General features: G+C 45.7%; 2 protein-coding genes and 1 pseudogene across 3 annotated transcripts; all 3 read left to right on the plus strand.

Moving 5' to 3' along the window:
- Nucleotides 1-525: 525 nt before the first annotated feature.
- Nucleotides 526-4,865, plus strand: spcs2 (signal peptidase complex subunit 2). The gene is made up of 5 exons (XM_076735502.1): nucleotides 526-598; nucleotides 1,230-1,313; nucleotides 1,654-1,814; nucleotides 1,933-2,067; nucleotides 2,233-4,865. Exons 1-5 carry the CDS (start codon nucleotides 557-559, stop codon nucleotides 2,417-2,419), a joined length of 609 nt encoding a protein of 202 aa, XP_076591617.1. The 5' UTR covers nucleotides 526-556; the 3' UTR covers nucleotides 2,420-4,865.
- A 532-nt stretch (nucleotides 4,866-5,397) lies between these two features.
- On the plus strand, nucleotides 5,398-22,824 carry abcg1 (ATP-binding cassette, sub-family G (WHITE), member 1). 2 transcript variants are annotated; one of them, XM_076735772.1, is made up of 15 exons: nucleotides 5,398-5,511; nucleotides 7,771-8,017; nucleotides 13,220-13,337; nucleotides 13,840-13,972; nucleotides 15,102-15,152; nucleotides 15,235-15,380; nucleotides 15,734-15,857; nucleotides 16,091-16,205; nucleotides 16,705-16,850; nucleotides 19,301-19,402; nucleotides 19,508-19,676; nucleotides 19,871-19,971; nucleotides 21,432-21,590; nucleotides 21,672-21,790; nucleotides 22,099-22,824. In XM_076735772.1, exons 1-15 carry the CDS (start codon nucleotides 5,449-5,451, stop codon nucleotides 22,325-22,327), a joined length of 2,022 nt encoding a protein of 673 aa, XP_076591887.1. In that variant the 5' UTR covers nucleotides 5,398-5,448; the 3' UTR covers nucleotides 22,328-22,824. The 2 variants fall into 2 exon arrangements, with proteins under 2 accessions (XP_076591887.1, XP_076591888.1); XM_076735773.1 differs by lacking the exon at nucleotides 5,398-5,511 and adding an exon at nucleotides 7,469-7,551.
- Nucleotides 22,825-23,034: 210 nt separating this feature from the next.
- LOC143323322 (olfactory receptor 1500-like) lies at nucleotides 23,035-25,347 on the plus strand (annotated as a pseudogene).
- The last annotated feature ends 1,936 nt before the right edge of the window (nucleotides 25,348-27,283 follow it).

The following is a 27,283-nucleotide window of genomic DNA, read 5'->3' on the forward strand; positions in this document are numbered from 1 at the left end:
TTGATTGTTTTTGAGCAGAAACGGTGATGATGATGATGATGATGATGTAGATGAAGACGTCCACTTCAAACTGAAACAGGTCATGTTCTGATGTTTTATGGATCAAGCAGTTAATCGATCAAGTAATTGATCATGAGATCATCAATAGTTGTTAAAACATATCAATAATAAACTAGAAGATTCTGTGAGTTTAACATGAAGAGAATCTCATTAATCTGATGTTTCAGCTTCAAATACAACAACTGAGGTGGAACAAGTACTGACATGTTCTACTGAAGTAAAAGTACCACTACAATGATGTAAGAGTACTGCATTACAAGAAGAAGGCATCATTTCAAATCCTATATCAGTTAAAGTACACAAGTTATCTGCTTCCTGTCCCAAAGTACTGTAGTATTCTCAGCTTCATGTAGTAAAGGTATCAGCAGTAGAAAGGAAAGCGCGCGCAGCTGCCGCGGGCACACGGGCAACGTCATACGTGGCCGGTCGTTTAAATGTCGCTGAGAGCCAATCAGATGCGTCCAGGTCACAGGTTCCGTATCTAGCGGAAGAGAAGATGGCTGCTGCGAGGAATGGGAAGACGGGACTCCTGGAGAAAGTGAGATTTTGGCTTTTCTTCTCTTCGTTCAGCTGAAAGGAGAAACGCGGGCTTTTATTTTCTTCTTCATGTTGGACTGAAGCAGCTCAGAGTTCAGCTGTCTGTGAGCCGGAAGTTTTCACTCACTACATCGCTATTAGCGAGCTAAGCTAACGTTAGCAGGCTAAACACATGTGCATTGAATGAAAGTTAAAGTAAAAACAATGTTAACGAGGGGGCAGAGCTCCGTTTGTGTCCGCTGTGCACGTTAATCCGTCTTAGCTCAAACTGCAGCCGTTGGTTCAGCTTCCTGTTCGCAGCTGTTCCAGACCGCTGGCTCCGTCCGCTGCACCAAACCTCACTCACAAAACAGGCGTTTTAGTGTCATTTAGACTGAAAGCAGTCAGACTGTGGCTGCAGGTGCAGAGGTGCTGTTAACGTAAAGCTGTGTCCATAGAGTCATGCCAGTGCTTTTTACGGTTTAATTTAACTCAAGAAGTCGAAATACAAATTTTAAAAATGTTGATCTGATGTTCGGCACTATTTACTGTGCTGTGATTAACTTGATCAGAAAGAGTCTTAATAGTGAAATGTTTGTACTAAATTTCCCCGGTGTGGGACCAATGAAGTCCGGTCTTATCTTGTGTTTCAGTGGAGAATTGATGAGAAACCAGTGAAAATAGATAAATGGGATGGAGCTGCTGTGAAGAACTCTCTGGACGATGCTGCTAAGAAGGTCAGCTTTCATTCTTTTATTCTGAAAGGTCACTTTCATTCTTTTATTCTGAAAGGTCTTTCAGTACATCTGATTGATCGATCTGTATGTTTGCTCACAGCCAGTCATTAAAGTTTCATCACCTGTGTCTCGTGCTGATCGTTACCTGCACGTCAGCGTCAGGCCCACCAATGACATCAAGCTCCTGTTCTTGTGTTCTTGATGCACATCTGACCTGATTGGCTCCTGTAGATTAACATCAACGAGCCAATGGTTGGCCTGCTGTTTGTGCAGGAAGCAGCTGATTGATGGGAACTCTAATGATCGCTGTTTTTGCCTGGTCCTGCTGCGCCCCCTTCAGGTGCTCTTGGAGAAGTTCGGTTATGTGGAGAACTTCAGCCTGGTGGACGGTCGTCTGTTGATCTGCACCGTTTCCTGTCTCTTCGCCATGTTGGCTCTGGTCTGGGACTACCTGCACCCCTTCCCCGAGTCCAGACCGGTCCTGGCCTGCTGCGTCATCTCATATCCTTCAACCTGAGCTCACCTGGTGTGATTGTATTGATCTTTAATACAGTGACGGCACAGTGAGGGGGGGTCAGTCTGTGAGCGATGCTTTGTGTTCTTTAACCTCCTTCATCACGTACTTCATCATGATGGGCATCCTGACTCTCTACACCTCCTACAAAGAGAAGAACATCTTCCTGGTGGCCCTGCAGAAGGATCCAGCTGGGATGGATCCAGATCACACCTGGCAGCTCTCCTCCTCCCTCAAAAGGTCTGAACGTTTTCCCAGCATGCACTCTGATGTCGTTCCTGTTGCAGCTCGTACGATCTGCTGTTTCCTCCATCAATAATCGATCGATCGATTGTTCTGTTGTTCAGACGTGACGTGGCGGTAGCAGTTGATGTGTCTCTGCTGACGCCGTCTGTTGTGTCTCAGGTTCGATGACCAGTACACCCTCCGAGTCTGCTTCACTGACGGGAAGACAAAGACCTGGAGGGAAGCCGAGTTCACCAAGTCCGTGTCGGTGTTCTTCGACGAGAACGGGACGCTTGTGATGGACCAGTTTGAGAAGTCTGTTTCTAAACTCCATGACACGCTCGCCACCGACAAGAAGACCAAATGACGGCGAGAGCGTTCGCCGCTGCTTCTCACGGTCAACGCTGATTTCCTTCCTTCCACACGGCTCATTGGCTCGCTTCATATTTGTTCACGTCGTCTTCCTGAGTGATGATTGGCTCACTGCGATGACATCATCTTATGAAATCATCTCCAGGCCGTGATGTCACATTGTGCTGTAGCTGCTATTGGCTGAGAGTTTAATTGGTTTGTGTTGGTCCGCTCTCTTGTTTTTTTCCGGAGCTTTCAGCTTCTTCGCATCAGGTCTTCATCAGTGGGTGGACTTTCCTTAGTTGTCGTGGAGATGGTGAAGTTGCTGCCTGTATGTGACACGTAGTGGACGTTGAGTCACATGACGACAAGCTGAAAGCTTTGGAAGAACCAGGTGAGCGGGCTCGCCAGCAGGGTGAAGGTGTCTTTGAGTTCAGCATCTTCAGAAGGCGATGATGGAGTTTCACCTGAATCAGTCTGCAGATCAGCTGACAGACGCCGGCTCGTCTCCGGGGTGTGATCCAGGCCCGGTTCAGGCGTGATCCAGGCCCGGTTCAGGCGTGATCCAGGTCTGGTCCAGGCCTGGTCCAGGTGTTTGCTGCAGCTCTGCTGGATTCAGTCTGAGAGAAATGAAGTGAGACCAGTGAACTCTCTGAAAGGAAGGAAATCAGTGGGCTGCCTCCGCTTTCAGTTGCAGTAGATATCAAACCGCTTTCATCATCAACAGAAAAGTTCTTCAGGCTTTTCGGGAATCAAAGACAAAAACGCTTCTGTTCTGGAACTCGTTCGCTGTCATCTGACGGTTTTATTTTATTTGGTTTTTACAGTTTATCATTGTCGTTTTTGTTTGCGTATTCGTGAAACGTCGCTGCACAGTTTTGAATGAAAACTCCTCAGCAGGACCCTGCTTCACTTCCTGTGTATGTCTGACATCACAGTGGAGGCGGGGCCATCGGGCGGACTCATCGAGGCCGACGTTGAGCAGAAGAAGCTGCTCTTTGACACAGTTTTATCTGAGTTAACGTGGAGGGCCGGCAGGAGTTCCTCTCGCTGCTTTGCTGCCTTCAGACTCGGCTGACGTCAGTCTGATGAACTCGGTTGTCGAGCAGCTCGCAGGGTCACCTTTAGCTCCTGATTGGCTGCTTGATAAGTATTAACTCTTATTTCTTCACCAACCTGTTGAGCAGTTGGTGTTGGTGCAGGAGGAGGCTCGCGTTGTCGTCAGTGTTTCTATGTGAAGTTCAGGTTCAGAGTTCCTGTTGAAGGTTTCTAAAAAGCCAAAGTGAGGCGTCGCGTCGTGATCGGCTCGTTTGTCCGTCTGATGTAAGAAGTGAACTTTGAAAGACTTCATAGGCACTTTGGTCTGTGAGCTTTGTGTCGGATAACCGGCCTCGAGACGCGACCTTTCACCAATCGCAACACCACACGTCACTTGTGGGAAGAGCCGTGTCAGGGAGCAAACACACCTGTGACGGTCGCACAGGTGAGAAGCAGTAGATCAGAGCAGCGGGTGAATCAAACCTTTTGGGTTCAGCTTCGTGTTTCTAGGCGGATTCTTTCACTTTTCACATTTTGACATCTGACAGACTAGAATCAGACACATTAGCATCGTTAGCATTTGTCAGTGGATCCAAGAGGCCTGCGGATGCTAAAGATGCTAAAGACGCTAAAGACAGTCAGTGTGGATGCCTTACAACAGGAAGTGGACTGAATGTTGACCAAACGTTTCATTTTGAATGTTTTTGTTTTCAGCCTTATTCTCTCACTTCGTTTGTGAAGATATTAAAGATGGACGTTGTTACAGAAAGTCTTCAGAAGTCCTCCATTTTTAATGTTCTTCTTCTGCTTTTCTGTTTTATGAACGATGAACATCATCAGTCTGCTCTTCTTCTGCAGGACCACAGTTCAGCCACCAGGCGGAGCTGTTGTCCTGCTGCTCAGTGTGTTCAGGGACGTTCAGCTCTGACTTCATTCTTTATGACATCCCATCGTGTCCTCATGATGAACGATCAGACAGTCAGAGGAACAAACTTCAGTGTCACAAATACACAAAGAAACCAGAATGTTCGAATGTCGTCTCCTGATGTGGTTTGATGACCAGCGTTTCCTCGAGCTGCGTCAAAGCAGCAGTTTAGACTTCAGATTAAAGCTCCAGGGTCAAACCTGACGATTGTCTCACATGAACGTCAGGAGGTGGACACGCCGAAGGATGAGATGTTCTTCTTCATGTTCCTCCTTCAGCCGAAAGAACTCTTTAAAACCTCTTTGATCAGCTGCAAGGACAGCCAGGCTGCAGACACGATGGTCTCAGAGGACACGATGGTCTCAGAGGACACGGTGGTCTCAGAGACCACGGTGGTCTCAGAGGACATGGTGGTCTCAGAGGACAGGATGGTCTTTTTTTGTCTTTTTGATGTCATTTCATTGTTTCCTAACTTTAAATAAAGTTTTCAGTACGAGCAGCTCTTCTGTCAAAGTCTTCATTTGTCAAAAGTATAGTATTTGGATTCTTTTACTGCAGTACTTAAAGTACTGAGGCCCCGCTGGGTCACCGAGCAGCTGGAACAGATCCCCGCTGCGTCCAGGTCCAGGACCCCTCTTGTCTTTATGTCTCTGTTCTTTTAATCATGTCGTTAAGCTTCATCATCCTCATCCTCAGGTGAAGGTCGAGACTCCTTCTCAGTTCTTGGTGTTTGTTGGAGCTGGAGCTTGTACTCATGTACTGAGTACTGTAAATATTTCAGTAAACATTTAGTGTTACCTTAAAAATGAAGCTGACGTTAATTATGTTAATTAATATCATTTATTCATGAATTAATTCAGACTTAAAGAAGATTCTTGATTCTTATCATTAACTGCACGTTAAATGACCAAGCAGCCAAAAAACCTGCTCAAGGCAGCTTTACAGGATGAAGCGTCCACCAATCAAATGCCAGGGGCGGGGTCAGCAGGTGGCAGGGGGCGGGGCCAGTGACCATCACACGGGCTGCAGAGTGTCAGTGAGCAGTGATCCGATGAGCGTCAGAGTGCTGCTGTCTGTCGGCCATGGCCTGTCTGATGGCCGCCTGGTCCGTCCACAACCCCGCCGTCACCAACTCCATCATCATGGTGAGTACGCTGGACACGCAGAGGACACGCACACTGGGGACACACTGGACACAGAGACATAGTTTAGACAGACTGGACATTCAGGTCAGACATTTTAAACAGGTTGAACCGGTTGGAGTCGAGTAATTAGAGTTAATCAGAGTAATCAGAGTAATGAGTTCTCAGCCTCTCATGAAGTTCAGAACCTTCAGAAAACACGCTGCACATGTTGAAGAATCCACCAGAGATTACACTGAGCTTCATTCAGGTTCCTCTTCCTGTCACCATCATCGTCATCATCATCATCACTAGAAAACAAGAGTCTTAAGACGTTTGCCAAGCTGCACCATCACATCTGAACTCTGTTTGAACGTCTTCAACCAAAAAATCAACATTTGATTCTTCATATGACAACATGTCAAAAGTCTTTTCACGTGATTCTGGATGTGTAGTCCACACAGTGGACACACAGTGGACACTGTGGGTATATAGGAGGCAAATGTTGGACATAAGAGAATGAAGATATGCAGGAGACATCGAAGACAGACATTAAGGAAAACAATGGACTTGTCTTACAGACATGACAGACAGTTGATAGACATGAATGACACACAGTGGACAGATATTGGACACAGTGAGACAGTATTTGCTTTGATTTCCTACATTCTGGTGATGTCACTGTGATCTATGACAGGAGATGAAGGTGAACTGACTTAACACTGATGATGATGATGATGATGATGATGATGATGATGCTGTGGTCTGCTTGTTCTCAGTCAAGATAAATCCTCGCTGACTAAGCTCTTCCCTGTCCGACAGTTACCTCCTGCAGCCTCTGTGGAGGCAGATTAGTGTCCCATATGGGAGCAGGACGCTCACACGCTGTCCCACATGCAGCCGTGGACGGACGTCCAGCCAGTCAAACTTTATTTATAGCACGTGTCAAACGCAGGACGACACAATGTGCTTTACTCAAAGTCACAAGACAGCGAGATCCAAAGTTCTGTGACATCCACAGATTACGGTTCAGGACTATGTGGGGTCCAGGTCTTCAGGAGACACTCATATGTACAGTTATGCATCACCTGCATTTGTGTTTCTGGACAATGAACGAGGACAACACATTCTCACTCCCACGCGTCACATTGACACCCCTTGGTGTTTGAGCTTCTCGGTCAAGTTAGCAACAACAAATATACAACGTCCGGTTAAACTTTCAAAATAAAGCTTGCTAGGAAGACCTGGTTAACGTTGTGAAACAGCCGCACTCTGGTTAGGTGGAGGAAAAGATTGTGGTTGAGACTTACGTACATTAAGGTTGGTACCTTTTCACATAAACTCCATCCATCTTTGAACCATCCCTCCACCCCACCTTCCTCCCGAAGCAGACTTTTCAGGCTTTTTTCTTTGTAGCTTTTATGATAGTGACAGCTGAAGGTACGACAGGAAACGGGGCAGAGAGAGAGAGGACCACACGCAGCACATGAGCCGCAGGTGGGAGTCGAACCTGCGGAGGACTGACAGCCTCAATACATGGGGCGCACACCCTACCAGCTGGGGTGCCCCAGAAGCAGACTTTTCTGGCTCTGCTGCATCATTGGACTCGTTGCGATGGGCCGTCTATAGAAAGCAGGTCAGATTCCCCTGCATGTTGAAAAATGATGCTAAACGGTACCTGACCCTGACCGAGCGTCCGTATGTGACGAGCTGGAATGACAAAGGATCCTGTAGAGATTAAATAGTAATGATCCAAGAATAGAACCTTGGGATACTCCACAGATAACACCCATTCAGTCTCCAATGGACACAAAGAACTGCCTGTCCTGTAGGCAGGTTCTGAACCAGTTTAGAACCGGGTTGGACGGCCCTACCCAGGAGAGCGGGGACAAGGTTTTTAGGGATAGAACTGAACAATCTGAATGTGATATCAGTGAGACCTGCACTGAAACTGAAAGACCTGAACGAAGGACGAAGGACAGAGGACGCAAAGAAAACAGCCCAGAATAGATTCTGTTCCTCAGCAAACAAACAGCTGCTGGCAGACATGGACCAGGAAGTGAGGTACGAGGTTTCCGTCGACTGATCGACATCTGAGAGGAACGTTTACTCAAGTACAGTTCTGATGTACTTGTACTTTATGGGATTATTTGTGATGCAGCTGACGGTTTGGTCCATCATCACAGCTTCTGTCCAGTTTTCCATTGACATGAAGGTATGCATGGGGTGGACAAAATAATCTAAACACTACCTGATCACCTTGTTCTCTGATCTAACCCTCAGAACACCAACGGACCCCCAGACCTGATGTTGGATCCCCGGACGGTGTGTGTTTGTATGGACGAGGTGATCAACAAGCGGCTGACGGGCGGCCAGCAGACGCCGCTGCTGCAGGGACACCTGAAGAAGGTGGACAACAACCTGACGGAGGCCCAGAGGTTCTCCTCATTACCACGGAGGCCGGCGGTGAACATCGAGTTCAAAGACGTGTCGTACTCCGTCCGAGAGGGACCCTGGTGGAAGAAGAAAGGTACTGACACAGAAGCTACAGCCCTCAGATCTGACATGAGGTTTCAACCAGAGCTCCAAATAACAACTGTTTCCATCACTGATTCATCGTTTGGTTGAAAAAAACCACAGAAAACAGTTAAAGATAAGTCTCTACAGACTGCGGTTATCAACCGAAAGTCCAAAAACCTCAAGAGATTCGGCTTACTGTGACGGTAAAAACATATAAAACAGATCAGAGAATCTTAAAGAAGACAAGAAACGGCTTAAACAATTCATCAATTATCAGAAGAGCAACTTATCTTCTGTCAACATCTGATTAGAAAATCACCAAGTAGTCAGACTCAACACTTCGTGCGGCGCCTTCAGAGAAAAAGTTCTTCTCACTGGAAGGTTTTTACCACAAGAAGCGCTGAGTCTGACTAACATCGCAGCTGAACTTTGATCCTGTGATGTCATTGTGATGTCATGTCATCATTTATCCCTGATTGGTGAAAAGAAACAGGAAACAAATCTGAGATCCTCACCAGTGGTGGAAAGGTACTAAGTACATTTACTGAAGTACAACTGTACTTTTACTTTATGAAGCTAATCGTACTGCTAATACTTTAACTGCCTGAGGCTGAGAATACTTGTGTACTTGTACTGCCTCTGTGTGGATCTGATGTGGACGGGCTGATGAATCTGTTTCCGGCTCTTCCAGGTTAAAGCGGTGTTCTTTTCTCTTATCTTATCTTATCTTATCTTGGCTCGGGTTCAGCTGACCTCAGGTCAGGCAGATCCAGTCTGTAGCGGCTCTCGGTTGTCTGTCGCTCAGAGTCCAAACACGAGGATTTCATGGAGATGAATTAAAGGGAAATTGGTTTCATGTATCAGAGGATTGTGGATTTAGCTTCTGCTGCTAACAGTCAGAGCGGACGTTTGAGGAACTGGACCAGATGAACCGCTCTGGGTTCAGATCTGATGATGTTCAATGCGTAATGGCAGACTGGATCTGCTGGAAACGGCGGTGAAATCCTCCCTTCAACCATCACAGTGACGAACAGCATCAGTACTCGAGTAAAAGTATTCAGTTTCCGTCTGTTCTGTTTCAGCCATCAGGTTTTTCCTTGAACAGCTTCACTGAAACGGCATCAACAGTTTATTATTATCTGACTCTGTGTGTGTGTGTGTGTGCTGGATTATCAGGCTGTAATCTGTTAATCCCAGTCAGGGTCTCCTGCTGTAAATAGCTGCAGGTCAGATTAGAAACAGCTCTGTCGCTCCACGCCGTGAGGAAAGAAAAGACTGATGACAGAAAACAAACATCTGATGATGTTTGAGAGGAGCCGTCAGGCTGTCAGTCTGAGCGACGGGCTCACCGCTCCACGCACTGATGCTAACGCTGTGACAGGCCGGCTGCGGCTCAGGAGGCAGAGCGGCCCTCTGACAACCAGGAGGTCGGTGGTTCGATCCCCGGCCTCGGCAGTCCACATGGACAAGATACTGAAACCCAGAACGGCCCCGATGCTGCGCCGTCCGAGTGTGAGGTCATACGTACGGCGCTTCAGATCAAAGCGTCTGAAACGACTGTGACTGTGACTGTAGACGACTGCTGTAATCTGTTACACCCTGTGGTAATCTGTTACACCGTGTGGTAATCTGTTACACTGTGCGGTAATCTGTTACACCCTGTGGTAATCTGTTACACCGTGTGGTAATCTGTTACACCGTGTGGTAATCTGTTACACTGTGCGGTAATCTGTTACACCCTGTGGTAATCTGTTACACTGTGCGGTAATCTGTTACACTGTGCGGTAATCTGTTACACCGTGTGGTAATCTGTTACACCGTGCGGTAATCTGTTACACCGTGTGGTAATCTGTTACACCGTGCGGTAATCTGTTACACCCTGTGGTAATCTGTTACACCGTGTGGTAATCTGTTACACTGTGCGGTAATCTGTTACACCCTGTGGTAATCTGTTACACTGTGCGGTAATCTGTTACACTGTGCGGTAATCTGTTACACCGTGTGGTAATCTGTTACACCGTGCGGTAATCTGTTACACCGTGTGGTAATCTGTTACACCGTGCGGTAATCTGTTACACCCTGTGGTAATCTGTTACACCGTGCGGTAATCTGTTACACCGTGCGGTAATCTGTTACACCGTGTGGTAATCTGTTACACCGTGCGGTAATCTGTTACACCCTGTGGTAATCTGTTACACCGTGTGGTAATCTGTTACACCCTGTGGTAATCTGTTACACCGTCAGAGTTCAGAAGTTCCTCAGAACATTAACGCAGTTGGAAAAGCTTCAGATCTCAACGACGAACCAAACTGAACAACTTAGCTTCATTTTTTAGGTTCTGTTTAAAGACGGAGTGAATCTGAAAACCTTGTATCGTGTTTCAGCTTTTCAGGACAAAAGAACGACAGAAAGACTGAAGAACACAAAGAATTCAGTCTGCAAACAGGAAACCAGACCAGCCTGCAGAGGTCAGGGGTCAGACGTCGGTTTCGTCTCTGCAGAATAAAATTCTCAGATTTGTGTCAAGAGCAAAAACAAAGTTTAAATCTTTAAAGGAGCAAACGGAACCAGTTCAAAGCTTTGAAATCATTTTAGTCTCAAAATGTCCAAACTTTCTTCTTGAATTCTCAGATTTTTTGTCTGCAGTCACCTCAGTACTCCATCTGTGTACTTAATGCAGTAATATTTTAAATCAGAGCTGCTGACAGGATCCAGTCTGAGTAAAGTCTGAACAGGATGAACTCTTTTTAACTCGATGGTGAAGTCATGAATCAACGACGTTAGCGCTCAGCACAGCCAGTGAAGTCCTTTAATTCACCTGTTTTAGTGCACGCCGCCTGTATCTGCCGCCTGTACCTGCCGCCTGTACCTGCCGCTGTCAGGACATTAGCTGCGCTGTGTGTACTTGTACCTGCTGTACTGCGCTGTGTTACCAGCTCAGTACAAAGCGTTCCTCACTGAATGAGTGCGACTGCTGCTGTTCGTCGTGTAATGAGCGGCTGTCAGAGTCTCTAACAGCTCAGGTTTCCTTTGAAGCAGCAGCTTAACGTGAGTTTCACTGAGAACAATCACACCTGCTCAGGTGTGACGAACGCTCCGCCTCCTGATGATGATGATGATGATGAAGTACAGTTGATCTGCCCTCCCAGCTGAACATACTGACGTTTCAAACACTGACAAACGTGATGGATGACTGTGACAGGTCATCTATCCTGATGCATCATGGGTATTCCTGGAGTGTAGCTCTATCAGCTGATTGGCTGTTAATGAGGTTACTGCAGTTCGTCATCACTAATCTGACTCACAGCTGCTCCTCATCCTCCAAACTTTACTTCAGTGGATGTTCCTGCTCACCGCCTGACCGTCGGCGCTGCTGAAGGTCAGCGTGTCCACCTTCCTCCAGCGATGCATCTGGTTGCTACGGCGCCATCGTCAGCTGTCCTCTGTGGACTTTGAGGACCAGACTCCTAAAATTAACTGTCTTCATTGTTAAGTCACAGCTTAAAAGTTTATTCTCGACCAACGACTCTGAAGTTTCACGGCGCTCGTTCTGGCTTCATTTGCAGCTTTTAACGGCGTCTCACAGTCGTCATCGGTCCACGTCAGTGAAAACTAAAGGAAGCCGCCATCTTACAGCTCCATCGCTTCAGTTTCTCTGAGAGAACTCCACAGTTTGGCTCTAAGGATCAAAGTGGGTTCACATCAAACACGCTTTAACTGCCATGAACTGACTGCAGTCAGCTGATCATGAAAAGGCGGGAAATGTTTCTACAGGCCATGACTCCAGTTCCGACCAATCAGAGTCACTTAATCCACAGGCAGAATCAGCAGACACTTACTGTTACTGCAGTACAGTGTGTATTACTGCAGTGCAGTGTTTCTTACTGCAGTACAGTGTGTGTTGCTGCAGTACAGTGTGTATTACTGCAGTACAGTGTGTTTTGCTGCAGTACAGTGTGTATTACTGCAGTACAGTGTGTGTTGCTGCAGTACAGTGTGTATTACTGCAGTACAGTGTGTGTTGCTGCAGTACAGTGTGTATTACTGCAGTACAGTGTGTATTACTGCAGTACAGTGTGTTTTGCTGCAGTACAGTGTGTATTACTGCAGTACAGTGTGTTTTGCTGCAGTACAGTGTGTATTACTGCAGTACAGTGTGTGTTGCTGCAGTACAGTGTGTATTACTGCAGTACAGTGTGTGTTGCTGCAGTACAGTGTGTATTACTGCAGTACAGTGTGTTTTGCTGCAGTACAGTGTGTATTACTGCAGTACAGTGTGTTTTGCTGCAGTACAGTGTGTATTACTGCAGTACAGTGTGTTTTGCTGCAGTACAGTGTGTATTACTGCAGTACAGTGTGTGTTGCTGCAGTAGAGGTTACTGTCGGTCAGAGAAGATTAAATCAGATTCAATCAGATTAAATTTGATAATCTTGTTAACGAGCGTTCAGCCTCCATCAGCAGATAAACACCACAGCGGTTACAGCAGGGCATCTTCATCATCACCACCATCATTCATCATCATCATTCTCTTTGGTTTCCATGGTAACCTCACATCTATGTAATTACATTTCAGTGTTTTATGTTTGGACGCATGATGGAGGAGCTTGTTTTGTTCAGCTGAATGATTTCATTTTGTCTCAATCGATACGAACCGACACATTTCATGAATTCATGTTCTCCTTTCCTTTTCTTTCTCTTTTCTTTCTTTCTTTCTTTCTTTCTTTCTCTTGTCTTTCTTTCTTTTCTTTCATTTCCTTTCCTTTTCTTTCTCTTTTTTCTTTTCTTTCCTTTTTCCTTTTCTTTCCTTTTTTCTTTTCTTTCCTTTTCTTTCTCTTTTTTCTTTTCTTTCCTTTTCTTTTCTTTTCTTTTCTTTCCTTTTCTTTCTCTTTTCTTTTCTTTCTCTTTTCTTTTCTTTTCTTTCTTTCTTTGTTCTTTCTTGTTTTTCTTGCTTGTTCAGAGTCTCAGCAGCTTCACAGACGTCGTCTTTGGCTCAGATCTTTGATCAGGATGAAGGAGCTGATGGTTTCTGCTCATTTCAGTTTGTGGCCGTTTCACTGACAGTTTGTGAGAATCTGAGCAGATTAACGTGAAACTGGACAGAGAGAAAAACCTACAAACCCACATGAAACCTGAACCGGCGGACTTGAGGACAAAGAGTGTCTCTCAGGCCGGCTGGGAACCTGCAGACTGATTGTTTCTGTTCTGTCTCAGGTTACAAAACTCTCCTCAAAGGGATCTCTGGGAAATTCACCAGCAGGGACCTGGTCGCCATCATGGGGCCCTCAGGAGCCGGGAAGTCCACCCTCATGAATATCCTGGCCGGGTACAGGTGGGTCCCACACATGAATCTGTGTGTGTGTGTGTGTGCGTGCGTGCGTGCGTGTGTGTGTGTGTGTGTGTGTGTGTGTGCGTGCGTGCGTGTGTGTGTGTGTGTGTACGCAGTACAAATAGTTTCCCATAAGAAATAAAGAACTTTAGAACTGAAGACTTTAAGTCCAAAGAAGCACCCAGTGTCCACGTAGTACCACAGGGTACAAATACTCTGGTATATGTTCAAAGTTTGACTGCAGATTATTGATAAATGATGATAATGAACAAATAAATGATGACAAGCGACGGCAGATTAAGATAAGTGTGTTCACAAGCCGCCCAGCAACAGGTGACGTCATTCAAACCAGCTGCAACATGAACGATGAACACATGAATCAGTCATGACAGAACACATCTGACTCTGTATAATGAGTACTGTAAGTACAGTTTACTGTTGATCCTCCTGTACTTTCACTGAAGTCCAGTCCAGGATCAGTACGTGCTTGTGTCTCCGTCCACAGAGAGACGGGGATGAAGGGGGAGATCCTGATCAACAGTCAGCCCAGAGACCTGCGCTCCTTCCGGAAGGTTTCCTGTTACATCATGCAGGACGACATGCTGCTGCCTCACCTCAGCGTGCACGAGGCCATGATGGTAAAACTGCTCAGAGCCGAGTCCAGTACTGCAGTACTGCACTTAAGTACACTTTGAGGTATTCTTCTTTTGTGCTTTTTACTTCACTACATGTATCAGGTACCTGCAGTTAGTTTGCACATTTAAAATAAAACTGTTGTTTCACAGTTACTGAAACCAAAAGTATGAAAAGGGGTAAAATCAGCTTCAGTCCAGCAGCTTGAACACCAGAGAAGACGATACCTACTGGAAGTACTACTGAAGTACTTCAAAGTAACAATACCACATTCTGAAAATACTCCATTACAAGTAAAAGTACTGTGTTCAGTACTCAGAAAATGGCCCTGGTGAGTGTAAAATCATTCTTTTGTAATTTAATAGAAATAACAGGTTGTTTGCAGATGACGTCACGTCGCTCTTTTATTGTGGTGTGAGCTGCACATGGAGGGCAGGAAGGGATTTTCTGCACAGGAAACACTTTAACACTCTAAATGCTGATGTTTCGTGTTGTCAGATCGATCAAACCAAGAAACCACGAGGAGCTTTTATCAGGTACCAAAGTTGTTCTTCATAAGGATGAAAAATACTGAAAAACACCAGAAAAAAAACTGTCTTGTTAACTGTGTGCAGTCGGGAGGAGGCGAGTCGGATGATGGTACCTGTCTCTCTAATTTCATGTAGACCAGCTCAGTAAGAACGTTCCTTCTTCTCGTCCACTGCAGTTTTCACTTCCTGCCCTCTGTCTGGATTTAAGGTCACATGACTGCAAACAGCCTCTTTATCATTTGGAATCTTTCTGGATTATTTCATCAGACATTAATGTGTAATTAATTCACTGTTTGCTGCTTGAGTTCATGACAAATGAAAATCTGTACTTAAATCTGAAAAGTGAAGTTAAAAGTGCAGTTTTTCCATCAGAGTTTTACTGCAGGTATTACATAGAAACACTCAGTGAAGTATAAGTACCTCAAAATTGTACTTAAGTAGTGGAGTAAATGTACTTCCTTTGCAGCACTGGTACTGGATGATTCTAGAAGTACTCTTCCAGTAGTGTACAGCTCTGTGTACTCTTGTGTATCTGTGTTGTGTGGAGTGTTTTTTTGTGTAATCTGGACTCTGTAATCCAGTCTCATGGATCTGGTTTCTGCAGGTTTCAGCCAACCTGAAGCTGCAGGAGAAGGTGGAGGCTCGCAGAGAGATGGTGAGTTCTGACCCCTGACTACTTCCTGGTCACAGATTCAGCTCAGAGGTTAAATTCTGCTTCCTGGTCTCTGGCTGTTCAGGTCCAGGAGATCCTGATGGCGCTGGGTTTACTGGACTGTGCCAAAACCAGGACGTCCCACCTGTCGGGGGGCCAGAGGAAGAGACTGGCCATCGCTCTGGAGCTCGTCAACAATCCGCCGGTCATGTTCTTCGATGAACCCACCAGGTCAGAGCGCCGTTCAGGCGGCTGATTCTGGATCAGTCGATCAGCTTCAGTCACATTCGATTCAACAGAAACTCAGCCGAGTTTTCACCGTGTTGCCCTCGTTTTACGTTTCCTCGTCAGTCTGTGTGGAAGGAAACTCATTAACGCTGTACATATGTATACATGTACATATACTGTATGTGTAAATGTACACATATGTATATATATATGTACATATATGTGTATAGATGTACCTGCACATGCACATATTTGTATATGTGTACATGTACATATGTGTATACATGTACATGTATACACCCGTGCAGTGTCTGAGAAAAACTGAAGACGCTTCCTTGTGTGTCTCCATGTCTCAGTGGTTTGGACAGCTCGTCTTGTTTCCAGGTGGTCTCTCTGCTGAAGGCTCTGGCTCAGGGAGGACGGACCGTCATCTGCACCATCCACCAACCGAGCGCCAAGCTGTTCGAACTGTTCGACAAGGTGAGCGTGCCCACGCACACGCACACGCACACACATACAGATACATAAACACACACACAGATTAAACCTGTTGGCCTGTGAACTGTCTGAGACACTTTACTGCCCAGCCAGTACTTTTACTCCTGATACATTAGTAATGGAGTAGTAAGAGTGTCCAGGGATCCGTGACATCAGCGTATCGTCATCGTCCTTCGTCTCGACGGCGTCTCAAAAGTCTCCCCTGTGTCTTTCAGCTCTATGTCCTCAGTCAGGGTCAGTGCATCTACAGAGGCAAAGTCTCCAGTCTGGTTCCCTACCTGAGAGACCTCGGACTCAACTGCCCCACCTACCACAACCCCGCAGACTTTGGTAACTTCACACCTGCACAGCTACGTACACCTGCAGGATTTATGACATCACTAGTCTGGAGCTAATCAGGGTGCAGCACTGAGAATGGACCAGTTAAACTTTACAAGTGAACAATATTAGAGTTTGAAGAATCAGAGTATTTTAATATGTGAACAATCTGCCTGGAGGGAAGCTTTGAGTACAGTTCTACAGGTACTTTAACTTCACATGAACTTCGAGTGAAGAATGCTGTCAGATAAATGTACAGTATTTACCTTTGGGGTGGAGACATAAGGTTAATACTGACATAAAGTACAAGTACCTTGAATGAGTGGATAAGCACAGTGCCTCAGTAAATGTACTCAGTTACAGTAAGATGTAAAAAGGATGTTTGAGGCTCCTCCAGCATCCAGCAGCAGCATCTAGTGGACATCAGAGGAAGTGCAGCCAAACAGGACGCTGAGCACGTCCTGTCACGTGACTCTGATGTCACAGTTTGGCGTCTCTGTTGCGTCCTCAGTAATGGAGGTGGCGTCCGGAGAATACGGCGATCAGATGGTCCGACTGGTGAGAGCCGTCCAGGACAGGAAGTGTGAGCAGGACCATCAGACTGAACTGAACGGAAACGCAAACGTCCACCCGTTCCTGTGGCAGCGTGCAGAGGAGGTGAAAAACAAACACACCACAAGCCAACATGCCACATGCCAACACACCAACACGTCAACATGCCAACACGTTAACACGTTAACACGTTAACACACCAACACACCAACACGTAAACACGTCAACACGCCAACACGTTAAGACGTTAACACGGCAACACGTCAACACGGCAACACGTCAACACGCCAACACGCCAACACGTTAACACGCCAACACACCAACACGCCAACACGTTAACACGCCAACACACCACCCCTCAACACGTCAACACGCCAAAATGTCAACACACCAACACGCCAACACACCAACACGTAAACACACCAACACGTAAACACACCAACACGCCAACACGTTAACACACGAACACGTCAACACGGCAACATGGCAACACGTCAACACGCCAACACACCAACACGTTAACACGTCAACACGCCAATACACCAACACGTCAACACGCCAACACACCAACACGGCAACACGGCAACACGGCAACACACCAACACGTCAGCACGCCAACACCTCAACACGCCAACACGGCAACACACCAACATGCCAACACGTTAACACGCCAACACGTCAACACGCCAACACGTTAACACGCCAACACACCAACACGTCAACACGTTAACACGCCAACACACCAACACGTTAACACGCCAACACGTCAACACGCCAACACGTTAACACGCCAACACGTTAACACACCTACATGGCAACACGCCAACACACCAACACGTCAGCACACCACATGTCAACACACCAACACGTAAACACACCAACACACCAACACACCAACACGCCAACATGCCAACAGGTAAACACACCAACACGCCAACACGTCAACACGCCAACACGTTAACACGCCAACACGGCAACACGTCAACACGAACACGTCAACACGGCAACATGGCAACACGTCAACACGCCAACATGTCAACACGTTAACACACGAACACGTCAACACGGCAACACGTCAACACGCCAACACACCAACACGTTAACACGTCAACACGCCAATACACTAACACGTCAACACGCCAACACACCAACACGTCAACACGTCAACACGCCAACACGCCAACACGGCAACACACCAACACGTCAACACGTCAACACGTCAAGACGCCAACACATCAACACGCCAACACGTTAACACGGCAACACACCAACACGTTAACACGCCAACACGTCAACACGCCAACACGTTAACACGCCAACACACCAACACGTCAACACGTTAACACGGCAACACACCAACACGTTAACACGCCAACACGTCAACACGTCAACACGCCAACACGTTAACACGGCAACACACCAACACGTTAACACGCCAACACGCCAACACACCAACACACCAACACGTCAACACGCCAACACATCAACACGCCAACACGTTAACACGCCAACACACCAACACGTCAACACGCCAACACGTCAACACACCAACACGTCAACACGTCAACACGCCAACACGCCAACACGGCAACACACCAACACGCCAACACGTCAACACGCCAACATGGCAACACGCCAACACGTCAACACTCCAACACACCAACACGTCAGCACACCACATGTCAACACGTAAACACACCAACACGCCAACAGGTAAACACACCAACACGCCAACACGTCAACACATTAACACGCCAACACGTTAACACGCCAACACGCCAACACGCCAACACACCAACACGCCAACACACCAACACGTTAACACGCCAACACACCAACTCACCAACACACCAACTCACCAAACACGCCACACGCCAATCCACTTGTTTGACCTTCCGGGCTTCCTGTCAGTGAGACACGTCCATGCAGGCAGTCTGTCCACTGCTGCCCCGTGCTTGCACATCCATCTGACGTCCGTCAAAAGAGACTAAAATTCATTCAGGACACGGAACACGACATCAAACAAAGTACATGATGTATTTTAATAGAAAACTTAAAGTAATAGTACACACAAGTGGATCAATAAGAAGAAAGAAACATGAACATTCAGGGACTTTTTATTTAGCGCAGTTTAGAGAGTAAAACACATTTGCTTTACTATGAATGTGAAGAAATATTACTGTAATTATTGTATTACTGAATACTATTAGAGTATTACTGAATACTTTTAGAGTATTACTGGTGAACATCATCTGTGTGTGAGACTGTTTGAGCGAATGTGATCGAGAATCCAACACATCGTCCTAATGAAGACCTCATGTATTCATTCGTTTATTCATTCATTCATTCATTCTATCGTCGTCATGGACGTTTTGATCTGAACTTCCACATTTATTGTGGATCAATTTATTGATTATTGTCTCCATTAATCACCTACTTTCTCTGAAAGGTGTTGTGATTCAAAGCAGCTCATGGTGTTGATGCAGGATTCACATTCTTGGCATCAGATCAGATCATTGATTATTGATTGATCTCATGGCGTCCTTGTCTCTCAGGAGAGTTCGTCGTCTGAAGGTTGTCACAGCTTCTCCGCCAGCTGCATGACTCAGTTCTCCATCCTGTTCAGGAGGACTTTCCTCAGCATCCTCAGAGACTCGGTGAGAGATGACAGCGACGCCTGCTGGACGCCGCCGGCTGCTGCGGCTGACATAAGGTCACATGTGAAAACACACCAGAGTAACACACTCTCATTGGTCGAACAGGTGCTGACTCACCTGAGGATCTCCTCTCACATCGGGATCGGCGTTCTCATTGGTCTGCTGTACCTGGGCATTGGGAACGAGGCCAAGAAGGTTCTCAGTAACTCGGGGTTCCTCTTCTTCTCCATGTTGTTCCTCATGTTTGCTGCTCTGATGCCCACAGTCCTCACATGTGAGTCCACGTCAGTCCATCGATCAATCAATCACCCAATTGACGGGAAATGAACGATCATTGGTCTGAACGCTCGGATTCATCGAGATGTAAAAAACAAAAATAACAACGGAAACAAGAAATGATAACACGTGTGGTTTTAGTGATTTTGGAGTTGTTGTGGATGTGACGCTGTGTTTGTGTCTGTCCATCAGTTCCTCTGGAGATGGGAGTTTTCCTGAGGGAACACCTGAACTACTGGTACAGTCTGAAGGCTTATTACCTGGCCAAAACCATGGCTGACGTGCCCTTCCAGGTAACGTCCAGGTGTGATCCAACCATCGAACCAGCAGAGTCAGCAGTAGAAGTACCGAAGTATTCACAGCCTCATGTAGTTCAAGTATCAGCAGTGAAGTACTACAGTCAGCCTCATGCAGTAACAGTACAATAGTACAGTCAGATTCATGCAGTAAAAGTACAGCAGTACTCTCAGCTTCATGCAGTAACAGTACTGTAGTACAGTCAGCTTCATGCTGTAAAAGTACTGTAGTACAGTCAGATTCATGCTGTAAAAGTACTGTAGTAGTCAGCTTCATGCAGTAAAAGTACTGTAGTATAATCAGCTTCATGCAATAAAAGTACAGCAGTACAGTCAGCTTCATGTAGTAAAAGTACCATAGTACTCTCAGCTTCATGCATTAACAGTACAATAGTACAGTCAGATTCATTCAGTAAAAGTACTGTAGTACTCAGCTTCACGCATTAAAAGTACTGTAGTACAGTCAGCTTCATGCAGTAAAAGTACTGTAGTACTCTCAGCTTCATGCAGTAAAAGTACTGTCGTACAGTCAGCATCATACAGTAAAAGTACTGTAGTATAATCAGCTTCATGCAGTAAAAGTACCACAGTGCTCTCAGCTTCATGGAGTAACAGTACAATAGTACAGTCAGATTCATGCAGTAAAAGTACAGCAGTACTCTCAGCTTCATGCAGTAACAGTACTGCAGTACTCTTAGCTTCATGCATTAAAAGTACTGTAGTACAGTCAGCTTCATGCATTAAAAGTACTGTAGTACAGTCAGCTTCATGCAGTAACAGTACTGCAGTATAGTCAGCTTCATGCAGTAAAAGTACTGTAATACAATCAGCTTCATGCAGTAAAAGTACAGCAGTACTCTCAGCTTCATGCAGTAAAAGTACCATAGTACTCTCAGCTTCATGCAGTAACAGTACAATAGTACAGTCAGATTCATGCAGTAAAAGTACTGTAGTACTCTCAGCTTCATGCAGTAAAAGTACTGCAGTACAGTCAGCTTCATGCTGTAAAAGTACTGTAGTACAGTCAGATTCATGCAGTAAAAGTACTGTAGTACTCTCAGCTTCATGCAGTAAAAGTACTGCAGTACAGTCAGCTTCATGCTGTAAAAGTACTGTAGTACAGTCAGCTTCATGCTGTAAAAGTACTGCAGTACAGTCAGCTTCATGCAGTAAAAATAATGTAGTACTCTCAGCTTCATGCATTAAATGTACTGTAGTACTCTCAGCTTCATGCTGTAAAAGTACTGTAGTACAGTCAGCGTCATGCTGTAAAAGTACTGTAGTACAGTCAGCTTCATGCTATAAAAGTACTGTAGTACAGTCAGCTTCATGCAGTAAAAGTACTGTGGTATATGATCAATGAGTTTTTATCTTTTTCATCACAAACTGCAGAAAACACGTTTAAATGCGACCCTTCTGCACTGAGTACTATGGTGTACTATCTATCCTCTGTACAGGTAGTATTCCCGGTGGTGTATTGCAGTATTGTGTACTGGATGACGGCTCAGCCTCCAGACGCCGGCCGGTTCTTCCTCTTCCTGTCTTTGGGGGTCCTGACCTCTCTGGTGGCTCAGAGTCTGGGTCTGCTGATTGGCGCCGCCTCCACCTCCCTGCAGGTCAGTTTCACTAACCTGTGTGAGCTCACAGACAGGTGAGTTCACCCGCTGACGTCGCTCAGGTGCATTTGTTCCCTGCAGGTGGCGACGTTCGTCGGTCCGGTCACTGCGATCCCTGTTCTGTTGTTCTCCGGGTTCTTCGTCAGTTTCGACACCATCCCCTGGTACCTGCAGTGGATGTCCTACATCTCCTACGTCAGGTGGGGGCGCTGTTTGATCTGAATCTGAAAGGCAGACATGGTGGTTGTTTTCTTCGACACTCTGAAATCAGAATCCTTTCCGTTTATACCTGAAAACGTAATGAACTTCCCCTCAAATGATGATGGAATTAGTATTTTTGCTGCAACATTCAGACTTCATTCCAGCAGAATCAGAGCAGGACTCGTCTTTTTCAGGTGTTCGGTCTTTGGCCGTCAAGACTCATGTCAAATAATCTGTGTTTGAAAAGCCTGAAAAGAGAATATTCTCTGTATCCTGACTGTAAGATAAAATCCTGTGTTGTGTTCAGGTACGGTTTTGAAGGTGTCATCCTGTCCATCTACGGTCTGGACCGAGACGATCTTCACTGTGATCAAGACGACACTTGTCACTTCCAGAAGTCTGAGGCCATCCTGAAGGAGCTGGACATGCTGGACGCCAAACTCTACCTGGACTTCATCGTCCTCGCCATCTTCTTCTTCTCTCTGAGGCTCATCGCTTACTTCGTCCTCCGCTACAAGATCAGTGCCGAGAGGTAGACCAGGACCAGGAGAGGAGAAGATCTGATTTAGGACAGAACCTTTAGGCCAAAGTTAGCGTGTAGCTGTGGAGTTTGTCTCCAAGTGAACACTGAATCTACTTTGGCTCGCTGTTAAAAAACTGAGAGAGAAGAGACGACGTGAGATTTGATGTGGACAAAGAGAGCAAAGGTCAAAGGTCAAAGGTCTCTGAGTGTCAATAGAGGATGAGGTGGAGGACAGGAGCTGGTCTCCTGATTCCTGAAGGTCTAACTGTGCCGCAGCCCGAAGGACCACAACAAAGTGACCTGCAGGACTGGAGCACAGCTGAGTTTTTTTATGTGGTCACCAGAATAAAAGCCTGTGCAGTCGGACGAGGAGGTGGGACTCAGTCTGTCTTCGAGGCGTCTCAGGACGGAGAAATGTAGTTTGTCCCTGAGTGCTCAAACACTGTGTATCTCTGACTGTTTGTGAGTGAAGATGAGTTATTTCCTGAATAAACTTTATTTACTCCCACAGTCCTGACGGATTTCTTTAACGGCACTGAAATCACCTGAGCTGGTGTGAGAGTCTGCAGCCACGAAGCAGAACCAGCGTTAGCCAGCTGCAGCTAACGAGCAGCCGGCAGCTGGACTGAGAGCAGACCAGCCAGTCGACCGTGTGATCTGACCATGAACTCATCTGCCGATCTTTACCTGTTCATAAAGCCACCTGTGTTTTCAGCAGGAATGGGCTGGTCACATGGTCTCTGTGCCACCACAGGCTTTCCTGAAAGTGAAAAGGAGTTGAAACAGGTGTGCTGAGGTTGTTCAGGTTGAGTCCACCTGGCTTTGAGCTGCTTCAACAATAAAAAGGGAAGGAAGCGTCGTGACGTCACAGCAACGATCCTCCAGTAATAATATGATACAGGAACCTTTATGTCTGGTTCCAGTCTGGACTGCTGCAGATAAGATGACCCTCCATGAATGTTAAAGGTGTTAAACAGCGAAGTATAGAGTCTAAAAGTCGGAAGCATCAGTAAAATAAGAATAATGTGATAAATTAAAACACCATATAAGACGTAAGTGGTTGAATTCACGTTATTGCACAGAGATTTACACACGAGTAAGTTTGTGTGTGTGTGGTTCTCTGAGAGCAGCAGGAAGGAAGGAGGTGCAGGGTCTCCTTCACACACCGCGGGTGGAGCAGTGTCCATCAACAGTTCCACCCAAACGACTTTGTGTCCATTGTCAGTCCAACAAGCTGCATGTTAACAAGAGACAGATTCTTCTGTTGTTCATCAAATAAAAGGTGCAGCGGCTGGTGGTGATGTCACTGAAGCATGGAGTGCCACATTGGTTTTTCTATACTAATGGAGGGTCTTTTATCATCACATATTAGTTTCAAGAGGTTAAACTTTCTGATATTTCACAAGAACAAAGCAAAAATTTGAGAAAAGCCAGAAAAAGTAAGAATCTTCTTAAATGACTCATGATGAATCGCCACCCCTCCCAAACCAAACCAAACCAAACCAAACCAAACCAAACCAAACCAAACCAAACTCTAATCCAGCGTCACATCAACCTTATTAAGACTTCTGATTTGAAAGTAGCCAAATAAAACTTTACCTGCTTCAAAATCATCTGTGGGAAAGACTTCAGTGAAACAGCGTCTGACTTGCTGAGGCGGTGCTGCTGAGGACAATGACGCTGGACGGTCGGTGGACATAAAACAGCAGACGCTGCTGCAGCAAACAGTTGGAGGTGACTGCAGCAGCCTGGGGGCTGAGAAACCCTGAGCAGAGGATTAATGGCTGGGTAGGTTCAGGCTGTACGTGACACTGTGCTTTTTAAAATCTTCACACTTTAAAGTGATGTTTTTCAAACTGCTGCTTTTTAATGAAACAGATGATTATTAGAACTGATGTGAACAAACAGTCGTTTTGTCTCTTAAAAGGAGAATAATGCTGAATTCTTGTCTTTGTTTTTTCTTGGAGCTTATTTGCACGTTGGGAACTTAAGGTACTTCTACTTCACGTTAAGCGCTTTGCTTTACATTGTCATTGTGACGGTGAACCTGCTGCTCATCGTGGTGATCTGTGTGAACAGAAGCCTACATGAGCCCATGTACCTGTTCCTGTGCAGCCTGTTTGTCAACGAGCTGTATGGGAGTTCAGGCCTGTTTCCGTTCCTTCTGCTTCAGATCCTCTCCGACATTCACGCTGTTTCTGCTCCTTTTTGCTTCCTGCAGGTTTACTGTTTGTACACGTATGCAAACGTGGAGTTTTGTAACTTGGCCGTCCTGTCTTACGGCCGTCTGTTGTCCTCTGCAGTATAACTCACAGATGACATTTAAAAAGGTGTTCATCTTAATTGCTGTGGTCTGGGTGTATTCTTTGGTAAAGTTCCTGATTACTTTGTCCTTAAGTGTCCGTTTGCTGCTTTGTGGAAACGTCCTGAACAGTTTGTATTGTCATAACTACCTGATAGTAAAACTGTCGTGTTCTGACATCAAAGTGAATAACATCTACGGACTTTTTGCCACTGCTCTCTCCATCCATCATTGTCCCTCTGCTTCCAATCCTGTTCTCCTACATGAAGATCCTCCACATTTGTTTCTCTGGTTGCACACAGAGCAGACAGAAAGCTGTCAGTACCTGCACTCCTCACCTTGTGTCTCTGTTGAATTTTTCATTTGGCTGCTGCTTTGAAATAGTTCAGACTAGATTTGAAATGACCAGTATACCCAGTGAGCTGCGAATGTTTCTGTCTCTGTATTTTCTCATCATTCAGCCTCTTCTGAATCCTGTCATGTATGGAATGCAAATGTCCAAAATGCGAAATGCATATAAACATCTGTGCTGTTATAAAGTGCTGACAGGCCACAGAGATACTGAGTAAGTGTCTGTGTCTGTACATCATTTCTAAGAGTTGTCCTTGAGATGTGCTGGTTGAAAACTGAAGGGATGGAAAGTTGAGTCTTTCTGCTATGACTAATGTGACATGATGAAACTGAGCGAATGTTTAAAAAACAATGTGAATTAAATAATGTTGACAAGTTAACATGAGGCCTTTATAGTGCTGAGTATAATGTCCACGTCCCAACAGTCATGAGCCCAGGAATCAGTGTTTACACAGAGGAGTGTGAACCTAACCTTTGAGAATTTAATGCAAACAAACAAGAATGTAAAGGATTCGCTGCTGTGTACAGCACCGACACAAAGTGGAATCAGGAGACAGTGATGATGATGAGACATCAGGTTTTTATATATATTAAGTATTTGGCTCAACTAGAATGCAAACAGCATGTAATGTGCTTCGATTAAATGTGAACATATTAATACAAAGAGCCATGATATATGAAATGACTGAAAAGGGCACTGAACGTGCTACAGCTACGCACAGCTCTGCACAGGCGAACGCCAGCATCACAAACATTAAGCTCGGTTAGCTTTACTGTCCGCCGTGAACAAGAAAGGAGCGAACCGTCATCATCACAGAAAAGGAACCAAGACTAAAAACAAGTAGATTTGTCTGGGAACACAGAACTTCTGACATCGTCAAAAGCAGTTTTGTGCCTGTCAGTCGTAGAAACTCTAGTTTCAACATTAAGTGCTCAGAACCAGTAATAAAGTCCCAGTAAGAAGTTTTTTATTTATATTTCATTAAGATAATCAAGGACAAAAAAAGCTTGAAACAAGTGAAAAGCTTGGACATAAAAACTGCCTGGTAACAAGATTTATCGTGTCAGACAAACAAAAGCATACAGTGTATTGCCTTGATTTAAGACATCTCGTCTTACTGAGATTTCACTTTCTGTATTGTGAGACTCTATTAATCTGTGACATAACGTGCTTATAGTTCAATGGAGGCACACAAAAGCAAAGAAAAGGCAGGAACGCCCATATTAGAACTCAACTAGTTGCTGGAACAAAGTGAACAGGATTCCAGAATAAAGTCTTCATGCGCTACATCGAGGAGGTGGAACACACTCTGAGAGGCACGGGCCTTTTTAACATGTGGCGAGCACGACTGTCCTGTTTCGGTCACTGTGGACGTGTCACTCAAACTGTACTTTGTAGTGAAATACAACTGCAGCAGTAGCTACACCTGAACAACCATATGTGAACTATGTCACTGGAATAATCCCGCAAATGCACGTAGGAATGGCAAAGACTGAAAAAGACTGAAAAGCTGCCGTGAATGACACATCTGTCAGAGAGCTAACTGAGCTGTTTCCAGTTATCCTCTCTACACATCCGAGTGACAGGAAGGCTTATTAGTCACGTGGATCTTTTGATGTTCTGTGAAGGAAAATTGGCTCTGAGGTCCTGAAAAAAGACTTTTGCCTGCGACTGGAGAAACTGAGCGACCATCAGTCAGAGCATGCATTCATATCAGGCCCCATTCCAACCACGGAGAAAGGCACTGAATCTGTCAGCAGACTCCTTGCAATGAATACATGGCTGAGATCGGAACGCCTCGCCTATGGGTAAAATTTACTGACAATGTCAATATCTTTTGGAACTGTAAAGCCTGATGGGATACATCCAAACATCACTGGTTGCAGACTGCCTTGCACCAACCTGTGCTACTCTTGGGATGCTACAAAACACAAGAATGCACAAATAAGCACCGCGGACAGCACACACAAGCAAACAGGTGGTAACTCCCCTCCCTCAGGTGACCCTCTGCTTACTCTCTATGGAGCCAGCCTCAACAACAGTTGCCAATCAAGGAATTAGTTACAGCTGCCACACTGAAGCTCAGTCAAACAGGTGAACTATTAAAGAACAATAACCACAGGTGTCATCGCTCAGGTGTCTATCAGAAATGAGACAGACCTCATGCCGCTTCCTTAAACATACCGAAGATCTTATGTATCCAGTGGCATGTTCAAACACATCATAGCAATCACAGACCACCTGGTACCTGTCTGGGTAATCAGTCAGTCGCCTCTTCTGTCACAGCTGAAACGAGCTCTTTTAAAGTGTGATCA

The sequence above is a fragment of the Chaetodon auriga genome, chromosome 7, assembly GCF_051107435.1.
Source record: "Chaetodon auriga isolate fChaAug3 chromosome 7, fChaAug3.hap1, whole genome shotgun sequence".
In the NCBI taxonomy this organism is placed as follows: domain Eukaryota; kingdom Metazoa; phylum Chordata; class Actinopteri; order Chaetodontiformes; family Chaetodontidae; genus Chaetodon; species Chaetodon auriga.

Excerpts from the sequence above, each read along its gene's own strand:
- spcs2 (XM_076735502.1), top strand. The coding sequence starts at position 557 with ATGGCTGCTGCGAGGAATGGGAAGACGGGACTCCTGGAGAAA. Across the intron at positions 599-1,229 it reads AGACGGGACTCCTGGAGAAA|TGGAGAATTGATGAGAAACC; the intron begins GTGAGATTTTGG and ends CTTGTGTTTCAG. Across the intron at positions 2,068-2,232 it reads CTCTCCTCCTCCCTCAAAAG|GTTCGATGACCAGTACACCC; the intron begins GTCTGAACGTTT and ends GTTGTGTCTCAG.
- abcg1 (XM_076735772.1), top strand. The coding sequence starts at position 5,449 with ATGGCCTGTCTGATGGCCGCCTGGTCCGTCCACAACCCCGCCGTCACC. Across the intron at positions 13,973-15,101 it reads GCGTGCACGAGGCCATGATG|GTTTCAGCCAACCTGAAGCT; the intron begins GTAAAACTGCTC and ends TGGTTTCTGCAG. Across the intron at positions 15,153-15,234 it reads TGGAGGCTCGCAGAGAGATG|GTCCAGGAGATCCTGATGGC; the intron begins GTGAGTTCTGAC and ends CTGGCTGTTCAG.